At 39.1% G+C, this 14,193-nt stretch overlaps 1 protein-coding gene across 9 annotated transcripts in view; it reads left to right on the forward strand.

Moving 5' to 3' along the window:
* ARID1B (AT-rich interaction domain 1B) overlaps positions 1-14,193 on the forward strand; it is a 411,398-nt gene that overhangs the window by 280,019 nt on the left and 117,186 nt on the right. For all 9 annotated transcript variants that reach the window (XM_073789769.1, XM_073789773.1, XM_073789768.1 and 6 more), the window contains one exon: positions 8,788-9,031. In XM_073789769.1, coding sequence (XP_073645870.1) covers positions 8,788-9,031 — 244 coding nt within the window. The remainder of the gene's footprint in view (positions 1-8,787; positions 9,032-14,193) is intronic.

Raw genomic sequence — 14,193 nt, forward strand, 5'->3', positions numbered from 1 at the left:
CGCCCGGAGCCTGTGCTCCGCAACGAGAGAGGCCACAACAGTGAGAGGCCCGCGTACCGCAAAAAAGAAAAAAAAAAACCCGAAGTTTTAGCATTATTCTGTGACAGAACTTCCCTTTATTCCATGTAGACTCGGTACAATTTGTGAGGTTTTTTTTGTTTGTTTTTGTTTTTTTAAGTTGCTAATTTATTTGCAGTTCCTATACGTCTTACTATTTTAAAGTATTTCATTGCTATATACTGAAGAAATAGATGTCTCCTGAGGGTTCATGCCTCTTTGTTTTTAAGTTTTATTTTCAGAATTTCTATGTGCTAAGCATTGTACTTCTAGGTAAACAATAGTCGGGGGTTTTTTGTTTTTTACCATGAGAGATGCAAAAAAGTTGGTGTTGATTGCTCTTCTGCCATAAAAATTTATGATGTACTTTCAGCAATAAGACCTCATATCAGTAGACAAACTCTAAATCTTACATATTTACGGATCTTGTTAGTTTGTCCATTTGCTTTCAAAGCACGTGGGTCATTCATACTTATAGTTTCATACCTGGCATTGATATTTGTAAAGCACCAACCCATAAACCCACATCCCTGCCCCTACATGTCATGAGCGGATTTTCCTCCTTTGTAACTAAATGTCTTCAGAGTCACCGATTTGGAATAGAATATATAGTTAAAGAACATAATCTGTTAAATTATGTTACTCATAATTAGTTTTTAGACACTGTTGTGCTGTTTTAAGGGTAAAGGCTATTACCCTTCAATTCATTTTATCCGTTAATTCTTACATATAAATGAAAGGAATAGGATGCCTGTAGCCTCGTGAAATTATTGCAGTTAGAAAGCACGCTAATATTTAACCTGGACTGTAGTTATTGAGGCACTTTTTGTTTTTGTTCATTTACTTGTTAAATGTTATATAGTGCTAAAAATATATAGATTTTTTTTTAAGTTTTACAAATTTATTTTTGAATGGTACCTGTCATTTTAATCACACTTAAAGCATTCTTTGTTCATAAACATTTGAAAACAAGGGTATTTTTTTTTTTGGCTTAAAACGTTTATCAATTCTCATTTGGCACCCACTGTATTTTTTTGTCTGTTTGTTTGATAATATTAAAACTCACCTTTCAGACCTCTGTTGGCCCCCTAGTTCCTAAAACTGTAAGCCCGTATTCCTTGGCGTGGGCATATGAAGTCATTCACAACTGCCTCTTCAGCCTCATCCTCTCTCGCTCTGCTTTTCCAGCCTCTCTGATCTCCTCACCCTTCCCAAGGGGCATGGCCTCCCTTAGTGTTTTTTGCCTTCACACATTGTTCTCTCTGCCCTCCATTTGTCCACAGGGCACACCTTCACTCCTAGTCTGGACCTGTGTCAGACAGCAGCCCCTGGGCAGATGTGCGCTGGCTGAGACGTACCATTCTTTATTCCACACTTGTTAGTTCGCTTTTTCTTAGAATTTCTGTTTAGCTGTTTGTCTCTTTTCATTGAGACTCCATGAAAGGAGGACATTTAAGTGTACAAGGTCAACCTATACAGGCCAACTTAAACATAAAATGTCATCCACATGTAAAAACTGTCTTCCACCTTTTTTTCCCCTACTGCCTCCCACCTACCCACCCCGCAGCTCCATCTGCTAACCTTAGAGAGGGCATGCCTGCCTAAGGGTAAGACTCAGTACAAATATCTCTCCCCAAATTATTCAGTATTCTCACTTTATTATATAGTTTTATTTTCCCCCAGTAGTCTGTCATTTGTATTAATTAGTATATTCTTTAAGATGCCATTGCCCTTAGAAATAACAAAGGGCCAGCACTTATTCATATGTGAGTCTTTTTTAGTGTTTTCAGCACTGATTTGGGCCTTGACTTGAGGTCGAGAAGGGTCCTGGCTATTTTGGACAATGAAATCAGTTAAAAAACATTTTGCCTGGTAGGAACAATGGACTGGAGCTCACAAGGCGCTGTAGTCTCCTCATGAAAGAAAATGTACATAATATCTCTGCTATGGAGAATGGTAGTCACAGTTGTTATCGCTAAACATCAAATCATCGTGATCATGAACGTCATCATCATCACCTGAAAGGGTAGCCTAGGATGGTAACCAAGAGGACAGTGTTAATCCCAAATTCCGTGCAACCAAAAGATAACTGTAAAATAAATTTTCTTACCAAATTATTTTTAAGTTTAAGACTGCCCATACTGTGGTTACGGGTCTATGTGCTGTTATTCCTGGTCTACATAATGTCTGCTGTTAATAGTGGAAGAGCAGAGACTCTTCCTGGGCAGAGTTCAAAAACAGAATAATTTAGGATCCCCCTGAGGCCTGTGCAATGGAGAAAAATTCCCTTACATGATGCATATTTCATACTTACATTGTTCACCACTTCTAAATTTAGAATGACAGCACATTTCATATCAGGGGTTTCTAACCCAAGGACCTTTGAGGATAGCTTTTATTTTGGGTGTGAATTTTTTTAAAATCAAAGGAAATATAACCATTATAAAAATTTTTGCTTATGATAGTATGCTTAACTCTGAGGCCTGCTTTTGTAAAGTATCAGATTAGCTGATTATCCTTATATATGTCCCTTTAAAATGAGAGTTACCCGTAATGGAATCTTTGCTTGAGAAAGAATACAAATGAATCAGGTGAAAGTAATTTCCCCCCAAAATGGTTCTTGGCTACCTCCCTTAAAATGAATTCTGACTCATTAATTTTCCTTGTGTTATCCCTGGCTTTGGATATGAATTTGTCATTCGTTGAGCTTGTGACTATTTTTAAATTAAGATCAAATATTTTTTTTCCAGTTGACCTTCTACATATTAAGGCTAAGGATTGTATATATTGTCACATATAACAAAGAGATAAATATTTGTTATTGGACATGTTTAAGAAGAAAGGGAGATATATATAACTTTGTAAGAAGATGCTTTGCAGGCCTAAAAATTAGTGCTTGGAAGGATTTTCTTTGTGGATTCTGCCTTTCTGTGCCTTTGCATTTTTTAATTCATTTAGACAGGAAGTCTAAGCTTTTAACTCATTTGCTGTCTAGACAAATGAAAGCAGCAGGGACTTTGGTGGGCGTCTTTGAAATGCACTGTTACATGGGTTTGTGCTGAAAAGAAGCCTACAAACATCATGGAAATTAAACAGTCACTGTGAGGTTTTTCTTTTTGTGTATATATGTCAGTCAAATTATTGGCTCAATTCTAATATCAACTTCAAGGTGTATTTGTATCCCATGTCTGAAATGATAGTTCTAAAATAAGGTTGGAGGGTATGAAGTGATTTTACAGTGTGTTTCCAAAGAGCTAAGCATCTAACGAGGCTAGATGCTTGGCCTCCAGGATGCTAATTGGAAACAGAGGGCCGAGAATTCAGTGGTAAATTTTAATAGCGATCTCAGTCGTTTTCACTAGAGCATTTATGGTAAATATTCAGAAATGTGTGCGCGTGCTGGCTTACTTTGTACAGTATTTGCAGCTGCATTTTACTGTAGAGCTTATAAATTCAGTGGCACTGACCAGTGACCAGTCAAATGCTCCTCTCTAACACCAGACCTGGCACGAGGAGTCACTGCCCTTAAGAAAGTTAGGGTCTAGTTGGAGAGAGAAAAAGAAAAACCGCATGCCAGGATTTGATATTCAATATTCTAAAAAGGAGAAGAGACACTATTTCTGCGTTTGAAGATCATGAGAGACTTTTTGAAAGACCATCAGGCTGCCATTTTAACCTGTGCTTCAAGCCCATGGGAAGTCACAATGAGAAATCATTAACTGTATCGTATAAAAATCCTTAAACAGGAGACCTGAACTCATCTCATTGATTGAAATATCCTCTCTGTTTCTAATTCAGTGTTTATCCTCATCCTCTCTTGGGGCACTTCTGAGCAAGAGATGCCCAGTGTGTGTGACGCTTTGCAGTTTTCTACCAATGGCTGATATAATACCGTCAACTAATTGTATTGAGAACCGTAGCTGAGAGTATTTTGGAGTTGATTTGCTTTTTTAAAAAAACCACTTATTTAATTAAACAAGGGAGTAAAATTTTCTAGCTTATTCCCAGTTCAAGACAGTAAGACATCACCAGCATTGACTGAATGTATCCCTTAGTAAACTAACTTATCAGATAAATTGATTACCATCAAAACCAAAGATGTCTCTAGAGGTAGTAAGTCATAATATATGAACATCAAGTATTTTTAGGGAGGATCATATATAGTATGCAGACATATTTATACTTAATGTTGTATGTCTATTTTATATATTTGCAGATCTCTAAAAATTCCTCCTGTGCTCCTTCCTGGCATGTTCTTATATACGTTCCTCTGTCACTGCCCTCCCCCACCCTATCCCGTCATGTCAATCAGGAACATATTTGTGCTCTATGTTAGTTCATAAGTGTTTCTCTTGTCGGAGTCTGATAGGATTGTTATTGCTCCCCGGTGGCATTTCGTTCTAAGCACAGTGAAATCTCTTGTACTTGTCACTTGGGTTAGAATGAAAATTTTACATGGGCGGAGGGTGGAAGGATGATGGTTACAGAGGGGAAAGTCTTTGCAGGGAACTTGCATTTAAATTAAATTTTAAAGTAAAACAAGCTTTTCCAAAAAGCGGCATTGATTTTCTAAATATAAACTAACCGCTGATAGTAGGGGTTGTATTATTTTGGGTGTGCTGGAAAGTATTCGGCATTCTGAGTGATGTCAGATATTGAAAACCGAACTTGATCGCAAGATTTTGCCAAATCAAATTGTCATGGCAAAATATTGAATTTACTATGCATGAGCCCATGAAGTCATTGCCTTAGCAGTCATTCCATCAATAAAGAGGAAGGATGTAAGGAATGCTGTGGGGCAGGGGGACTCCAGCCCCTTAAAAGAGTCCTCCCTGCAATTACCTTACCTGCCAGCTTTCCAGCAAGATAAATGGAAGCACTGTAGCTTGAAGGTGGCTTGGTTAGAATGAGATGCAGTAAGGTCTCTCTGTTCTTCACAGGCCTCATAGATCTGATAGTACTTATAAAAGAAGAATAGAGTTGGTGCCCTGCTGACTAAATTGTCCTCTAGAGGGGTATTCGTTACAGAGCTTCTTTGTTAACTAGGCTGAATGTTTAAACCACTGTTGAACTTCTTTTATTAACGTTTTAAGATAGCTATACATATGGATACCCTAAGTATCTGCAGGGCGGGAATATTTCTCTATAATTTACATATAAAAGATACGTGTGTGTATAACAGTAATATAGAAATTATATCTTTTTATTACTCTTCTGTTACACTGAGGTGTAGTCAGCACTGAAATTCTGATGACTTGTGAACACTAAGAAAGCCACCATTTTTATATTTTTCTCTTGATATTTCTTCGATCAGCTTGTTGAACAACAGAAATGTTTTTCATGCCTTTGCAGCTTGAATGAAGCTCTCTTAACACCCATCCGTGTCACTTTTTCAACCATGACATGGAATTTTAAGGGAGGACAGGGAAGGAATTTATAGGTACTGTAGAGAATTTTAAAATTTTCAAAGTAACAGTTTGTTTTTTTATGAAGAAACATTTGCATAAAATTATTTAACTTCAAATAGTGATGTCTTTAAAAACTGAATCTATGTTGTCTTTTCTGTTGAATTCTGTATCGTAGTATAATAGAAGATAAAGATTTTATATCTAGTTATGCACCAAGTTTTTTTCTTTAAAGAAATCATGAAAAGCATATTTCCTCCCAACTGATTCTTACGTGATGGACCCTTATTCATGCATGATATACATTTGTTAGGTATTAGAGAGTATATCTGTGCACGGAGCCCACCACCCATTCTTAACCAGGGGCTGATACCGTTAAAGAGGAAAATGCTGTGTGGCTCCCACTCAGGTTTTCCAGGCGGGTGTAGATGTGGAGTCGGTCCCTGTTCTTGGTGAAGCTTGTATATATAATTCCTGACACACAGGTCACCATGCATTTCAGCTGAGACCTGTCCTTCTTTTGTTTCCCCCAAGGAAGAGGCAAAGGCATTAGACGCTATACTAGATACCGCAGGTCGGCACACTTTTTCTGTAAGGGCCGGATAGTAAATCGTTTTAGGCTTGGAGGGCTACCATCTCTGTCAAGGTCTCCATTGTGGCCCAAAGGGAGCCATAGACAATACATAAAAGGAATGGCTGTGACTGTGTTCCGGTAAGATGTTGTATACACCGAAATTTGAATTTCAAATATTTTTAATATATCACAAAATATTACTCTTTTTTATTTATTTGTTTGTTTGTTTATTTACTTTGTGGTACGAGGGCCTCTCACCGTTGTGACCTCTCCCATTGCGGAGCACAGGCTCAGTGGCCATGGCTCACGGGCCCAGCCGCTCCGCGGCATGTGGGATCCTCCCGGACCGGGGCACGAACCCGTGTCCCCTGCATCGGCAGGCGGACTCTCAACCACTGCGCCACCAGGGAAGCCCCACAAAATATTACTCTTGATTTTTTTTCAGTCATTTAAAAATGTTTGGCTTACAGGTGGAGCCGGAATAGGTAGGGTCTGCTTTTAGCCCTCAGGCCATAGCTTGCCTTGTCCTGGAGCCCACAGGTGTGTCCCTTCGCACTTCTGTGAATTGGTTATATCAGGTTAGGAAGGGAATGCTTTAAGAATTACCCAGGACCCAGCCACTCTTCTAGACGCCTCCCGCCCTCCCTGGCTCTGAGACGGTGGGGATGGGGTGGGGGGCAGATGTCAGGCAACTCAGCATTCAGCCTGGGGTGGGAGGAATGGGTGGAATCCTGTCCTGTTGTTCCTCTCAGCATTCAGCACCTCTGCATGTGTGCATGTGCACACATCTATTAGCTTAAGTTTTGTTTCCAGGAACTCAGGTAATTGCCTTGATTGCTGAAGTGTGAATACTTTCTACATTGGATGTAGCATATTACTTGCTTAATAATCTTCCTCTGTTTCTACCTGGCTTCACAAAAAATTCTGAAAGTCTGAATCAAACTATTGTTGAGCCCAGTAATCAAGCTGAATACAATGTTTTACCAGCTGAACATGTGCAAAATCATGCATCTCACGTGCCCTAAGTAGAGATGTTGATATATTTTTTCTCTGAATTCTGAAAATGTGGTTCAGTTTGCCCCATTTTATTTTGGAGATGATACTTTTTCTAGGAGGTGATATTTTCAATCACCTGCTACTATTAATGTTTCTTACTTATAAGCTCAGTTATATGACATTGAAGATTACTCTGTTTTACTTAAATGTTATTCTTCTTAGCATAAGAAATTTTTGTTTTTCTGTAACATTCATTTTTTTGTGAGATTTTCATCAGCTCTTCTTTAGAACGTGTTTTTTAATCATTGGCAATTTTGCTGTTAATAAAAGAGAAGTTAATTATATAACAGATGGTTAACAGATAAACTTTCCAGGAGCCTAGGATCCTGATCCTGAGTTTGCTTTGTGACATTTTGGGGTACCCGGAAGAGCTCTAACCAGCTCTGCTTTACTTGGCCCCCTTTGTACTTCCTGGTCTAGATTCGTTCTTCCAATCCTAAGCATCTTCCTCCACCAGTTTCCAAAGCCCTAGTTTCAGCAGTCCCAGTAGTAAGCAGTGAGGTAAAATTAAACATTAATAAAATTGCATGAGTGGAAGATGTCAATTAGTGTTGAATATGCTTTGCAGACAGTAGCATAACCTGGTATTTCTGATCCCATTCTGCAGTATTTAGTCCTAGATTATCAAGACAAATATCTTTTATCCTGCCTCTCAGTCTTTAGGGCTCATTCAGCACCTAGCTCCGGGTCTCACCTGGGTTTGCAGACTTAGTGATCTGGGAGCCCAGCCATTGCGGCAGGCCTGCACTGATGTACTGACTCCTGCTGGTGGGGGCCGTGGCACATGCCCTAGTGCCACAGCCATGAGCAAGACAGAGTAAAGGCTCTGTCCTCTCACTCTGATGAGGGTGTGGAAGACAGTTTCCTCCTTCCTCTTCTCTTGACCTCCCTTCATAATCTTTAGCAGATGTCGCCTGTCCTCAGTGGTGTAACTAGTAACAATAACCTTGACTCTCTGATCTTTGGTTTCTGTGTCTGTCAAATGAGGATTTTAATAACTGCCTAGAGGTTGTTATGATAAAATTACAGGACCTTAAAGATTGTTTGTGTAGCTTAAAACTGTATAAAAAGTAAGTTATAACATTAGGACTCATTTCTGCCAACATAACTTCAAAGGGATTTATTGTCACAGTATGAGATAAAAATACACATCACTCTTTTACTATAAGAGCACTTTTGCAATTACCTAAAATGTAAGAATTTCTCACCACAAGGTTTGGTTACAATTTTGACTATTACGTTAGAAGATCATAGTTTGAAATTCAGACAGTCCTCCAATGTTGATTTCTAACTAGGAGGATCCAAAGCCTATAGTTTTCAGCTTACTGAAGTAATCATTTACGAATCAGGCATTCCATTCGGATGGTACATCACCGCATAAAGTGCTTTCCCTGTGACTCTTTGACAGGTTTGTTGGACTAGATGCTGACAGCTTACAGGAAAGCTATAGGATAGTTCAGTGAAAGGGAGGTACAACTTTACTCACTTTTTAGCGATAGATCAGATCCTATGGGTTCAACTTACAAGAGACCTCATTAAAGTCTTCTAATAACAAGTGGCCGTGCTCTGAATTTTGGGCGTTATCTAGAAAAACTTTGAAGGGGGCATTGTTATGATTTTCAAATAGTGTTCTGAACAGGTATTGGTCCAAATATGTGTTATTCTATAAATGCATGCTATTTCTTTCTTTCTTAGGACCTGTCTGGCTCCATTGATGACCTCCCCACGGGAACGGAAGCAACTTTGAGCTCAGCAGTCAGTGCATCCGGGTCCACGAGCAGCCAAGGGGATCAGAGCAACCCAGCTCAGTCGCCTTTCTCTCCACACGCATCTCCCCATCTCTCCAGCATCCCTGGGGGCCCATCGCCTTCTCCTGTCGGCTCTCCTGTAGGAAGCAACCAGTCACGATCTGGCCCAATTTCTCCTGCAAGTATTCCAGGTACTCACTTCTTAATGATTATTATTTTACTCTGTAGTAAATACAGACCTAGTGTTCATCAATAACAACATGCATACCATTATTTCTTTTACTATTTAAAAACCTAATGATGGGACCACATATTAGGAGCATAGCTCTGAATTATCACCAAAGTATACAAGCATCCCAGTTCCTAAATATACTTGACTAATGACTGTAAACACCTAATTAATAAAATCAGCAATTACTTTGATATTTTCAGTTCGCACATTTACCTTAGCTTATGCCAGAAAATTATTTATTCTCTTAGCATATGTTTTGTGATGATTCTGTTAACTAAGCTTCTGTGTGGATAAGTGCCACGAAAGTGAGATCATGGGTAGCACTAGCCTTAGTTTTTAGGCTTCTATTTAATTTATACCATGGCAGTTATTTTCTAAAATATCTTTAGTGTTTATACTTCTTGTCTTAATTTGCCAGCACACATTCAAGGCCTTGTTATTTATACAAATTCTTGCCTTCTAATTTTTATATAAGAAGTGCATGTTCTAATTAACCTCTTGCATTCAGCTATTTCAGTAGTCATACTACTTCTGTATCTTTTGCTTCCTTTATTATGTGCGTGGGGTTATGTATTTGTTTACTTATTTGTCAGTTGCCTCATCCTGTCCCAGCTGTCTTTCTTATATCAAACATCATTCATTCAAACCCACCAAGCAACTAGCTTTCCTTTATCTGCAAAGTAGGTGTAATTTTTTTTCTGTGTAAATTTTGCTAGCGTGATGCAGGTGGCTGGCTGCCAGAAAAGTACTTTTTACTAATCTATCAGAATTGATATTGAATTGCTGATAAATTTCCTGATAGGTTGTTCTATTATCTTAAAAACATGGGTGGCAGTTTTAACCCTTTTTACTATTTTGCTCCTTTTATATTTTAAATACATGTTGTATGTGTATAAACATATGTATGAACGTATGAAAAATGCTAATTATGAAACGTAACTCAAATGAGTACTCATGACTCACGATCCAATTTAAGAACTGGAGTATTGCCAGTGTTGTTTCTACCTGTGTGTTCCCAGATATTCTCTGAATGTATTTTAAATCATTCTTTTTGGATTATTTGGAGTTCTTAAAGAATTTTATTACGAACATTCATAGAGTACGTATTGTTAGTTTTATTTAGTTTTGAGCTTTATAGAAATGTGTCATATTTAAGTGACTATATAATTTATCAACCAAGCTGAGGCACCTTTGAGCTTTTAAGGGTTGCTATTAATAATTGAAGTAGAACAGGTATAAACCAGGAAGATTCTGGGCAAATCATGAAGTATGGTCACCCCAGTAATACAATATGTGGCCTTCTCCACTTAGCTTTTTTGACTAAATGTTATGTGCCTAGGATCCATATTTTAAACTACCTATAATTTTGATACACTTTATTGACGGCATCTTGATGTTTACCTTTCTTTCAAAAATATTTGTCCTCATAATGATTGTGATAAAACCTGGATTTACCTGCTTTTAATATTTTTAAAGCTATGACTACTATGTATTTCAGAATTCCTTAGGCAATTTTTGGTATTGAGGTGGTTTTTGAGGTATCGCCTACCTAAACACTGGGAAGTTATATGTAAAATACTAAGTTTGTCAAAGAACCCACTCCATTTTCCTGAATTGCATCCAAAGGACTTTTCTTAATAACTTAAATGAAAACTTTTCTGAGGCATCAAGATATTTTAGTTTTCCATTTAAAATTCCTAGCATGGGTAGTTCACCATCTGATGATTTTCATACATACACTTATCATTCCAGATGGGGATTCTGACACTTTTATTTCACTGTTTGGATTTTGGTACTGTATAGAACACACAAAACCCAACAAAAGAGCTCAATTTGGGTACGTGGCATCACATTAGAGTAGATGTAATTGGTCTAAGAGTCTGGTACTTAGTTGTGTTTTGCACAGGGTAGGGTTGGTCAGTGAATTACGATTCTGATGACCTCTATTAGCCCTGTCACAAATGAGGCCTGTCCTTCACAGTACCTTCAGGGGAGGACCTGAATGTGATTTTTTCTCTGCTGACTTCCTGGGGAAGTGAGTTTTTAATAGAAAGCTTTCAGCTTTCTTGGAAATGATGTTTAAGGCTAATAGTTTGTTTTGTAAACTTGTGTCAGAAATTCTGACTGCCCAGGGCCAGGGCCTACGTTTCATTTCATCATATTGCAGCCTATATTACTCTACACGATGCTTGATAAAACTATTCAGTGAAATTTAGTACAGGGATAAAATTACATAGTAAAAGTTCCACTTGTGTTCAGAGGCACGCGATTCAGATAAATCCAGAATTATCTCTGCTGAGTTAAAGCAGTAGAGTAATAGAGTTACATAAAACGTGGCAAATAGAACATTTCTTGAATGTCAGTGTTATTCCAAGGGGAATAAACTCTTAGAAAATCTGGTGAGCGGTTTTGGCATTTATTCACCTTCCTCCCAGGTGTGGAATGACAAATAACATTTGAGCTGGATGGACTTTCCTAACCATCTGATCCCACCTCCTCGTTTTATTGCCACTTACCGGCTGTGTAACCTTGGACAAGCCTCTAAGCCTCCTTATGCCTCAGTTTCTGCATCTGGAAAGATAATAACCACATCTCCTAGGATTACTGTAAAGATTAAATGTGTTAATATATATAAAGCAGGCACATGGTAAGCATTCAGTGCACGGTAGTGATTGTTGTGATTACGGTTATTATTATTCACACTGAGATGTAGAGACTTGTCCATGATCATCACTGTCCGGAACACCACAAGTGGTTTTGGCTACAAGTCTTCTGATTCTTAATCCAGTAGTGTTCTTGTACCATTCAGAAGACACGTATATAAAGTTTCCAGTGATGATTTGCTGTGTGTACTGAGGTTATTCGATAGGACCGCTAGAACTAGCCATGGAAGCGCGATGTATTTTCACAAAGTTGAAACCATCTTTCTCCTGACCTGAAAAAACAGATAGGTCAGCGGTCGCTCTTCTGGGAGGCTGGGTCTGAGAAGGTTAAGAAGGGACAGAAGACAAGCGTTGAAACCCCTGCTTCGCTCAGATCGTAGGCAGGTAGACTTCTGCGTGAGGTGATAGGCAGGCAGTGTAGCATAAAATTTACCAATAGCTGCAGTTCAGAATCCTGGGTTATTTCTCACACTTTCTGCATGTATTGAGACAACGTGAGTCCCACCCGCTCCGTGTTCCCAGCCAGGGCTGCCACATGCACTTGAGCAGGTTGCTCACTGGACCAGGGACATGGGCCGGGGGAGTAAATGGCAGTGAAGCGCCGGCTGCTGTCCTGGGGGAGGGGCACCCTTTGTAATTCATACAGCGGAGCCGCAGAGCTATCAGCACTCTTGTCCTGGACCTCTTGGTAGTCATCCTCGTGGCTTGAGTACAGATACCACCTGTTTCTCTACTCTTTTCCCCAGCTAAGCTCAGGGACACTCAAACATACATTTTTGGTAGACGCTCATCAAACATTTTATGTGGTGTTGTTTTACGGGGATTTGTTAAAAATCATGCAGGTTTTATTGAAAAACATTTTGGTCTTCTCTTTCCCTCCGTTTAGCCTATATGCCCTTCTTTGAAAAAGTTCTTTTAAATACATTTTTGTGAACTTTGTCATAAATAATAAAACCACACTTTAGAGACGATCGTAACATTGATTATTTGGGGGGCTGTTATTTAACTAAATGCAGACACCCTTCCTTAGAGAATAAATGAGCCCTTAGGCTGATTGAGTAGTCTCACCTCCTCCTTTTCCCATCTCTAGCCCTTATGTTAAATTTCGTTGGTCTGTACCTTAGAGTCTGAGAGCATTTCCGACCTACCTACATTTGCTTCTGAGTCTGAACCAATGAAATGCAAATGTCCGGTAAAGATTACATGGTTTCTCACCCAGGGCATGATACTCAGACTGCTTTTTTTGGGGAACATCTGTTTGGAATTTCCCTTTATTTTTCTGTCTGTAGCCTTTTGCTTTCTTTTCTCCCCCTTCCTTCCTCTCATTCCCAGCACTGACTTGTTTTTCCTGCCCTTACTTCTCTCCCATTAACTCCTGTTATATCTTGCTAGTGCCTCTCCATGCGTCACACAGATTGGCTCGTTCACTCATTGTCTCTCCAGCAAGGCACTGTTAAAATGAGCAGCTGTTGTGTAGCTGACAGCTGGGGTGAGGCAAAGCCAAAATGTTGTGCGGCCTCTTCCTGGTGTTGCTTTCCCAGGGTTTTTTGAAAAAGTGCAACCGTCTTTCTCCATCTCTACTCTGGTAAATAAAATTGACAGCTAATGAGAAGTATCCCAGAGGTAGATGAACAAAAGCCCACTAAAGCATCCCAAATGGCTGAATCTGTTTCTTGCCTGTTAAACCTTTTCTCCACCCACTGCAAATTTGCCCTCCTATCATGCTGCCTCACAAACATTGTGAGTGTCATGGGAACAACTACTGTGATACACCGGCACATCAGCCCTGGTACATCCCTCCCTAACTCAGTGGGGCTTTTCCTTCCTGCGTTCTTTTGAAAAGCAGGATGGAGATTTTCTGTGGTAAGTAGCCACATGGATTCTCTCCCTTTGTTTGCACATTACTGGGCTCCAGCATTGCAGCTGTCTATGGTTAGAAGGGAAAGGATTCAGCCTGGTTGTTTAATCTAAACAAGCATTTGAGAACAGAAATGTATACGTTGTACGTTCAGAGCCATTGTACATTTTCCGGGTTTTTACTTAATGTTTCATTTCTCTCTCCTCTTGATATATTTATATTTAGAAACAGAAATGAAATATCCCCATCTTTCTAATTGTTAGTGTGCATGTATGTACACATTTAAATAAAGCAAATCTAACGTAGGGCGCAGTTGATTCCGAAATGTATGATATCAAACATTTTGTTTCCCTTCTAATAAATGATCCCATTGCATTGCTTCCTGGGTTACAGCTGAGAGTTATTGACCTTGATTTAAGGAGAATAAACTATTGGGTCTTGAATGTATTGTGTAGGTCTTACACTGGGCCTGATTCGTCCTAACACATAGTGGAGGCTGACACAGCACAACGGCAGAATGCATTGCTGTTGCCAAAAGATTTAGTGGATGTTAATTTCACTTGTCTTGCCTCCAGAACCAACCACTGCAGTTTACTAACA

The sequence above is a fragment of the Tursiops truncatus genome, chromosome 12 (genome assembly GCF_011762595.2).
Source record: "Tursiops truncatus isolate mTurTru1 chromosome 12, mTurTru1.mat.Y, whole genome shotgun sequence".
Lineage (NCBI taxonomy): Eukaryota > Metazoa > Chordata > Mammalia > Artiodactyla > Delphinidae > Tursiops > Tursiops truncatus.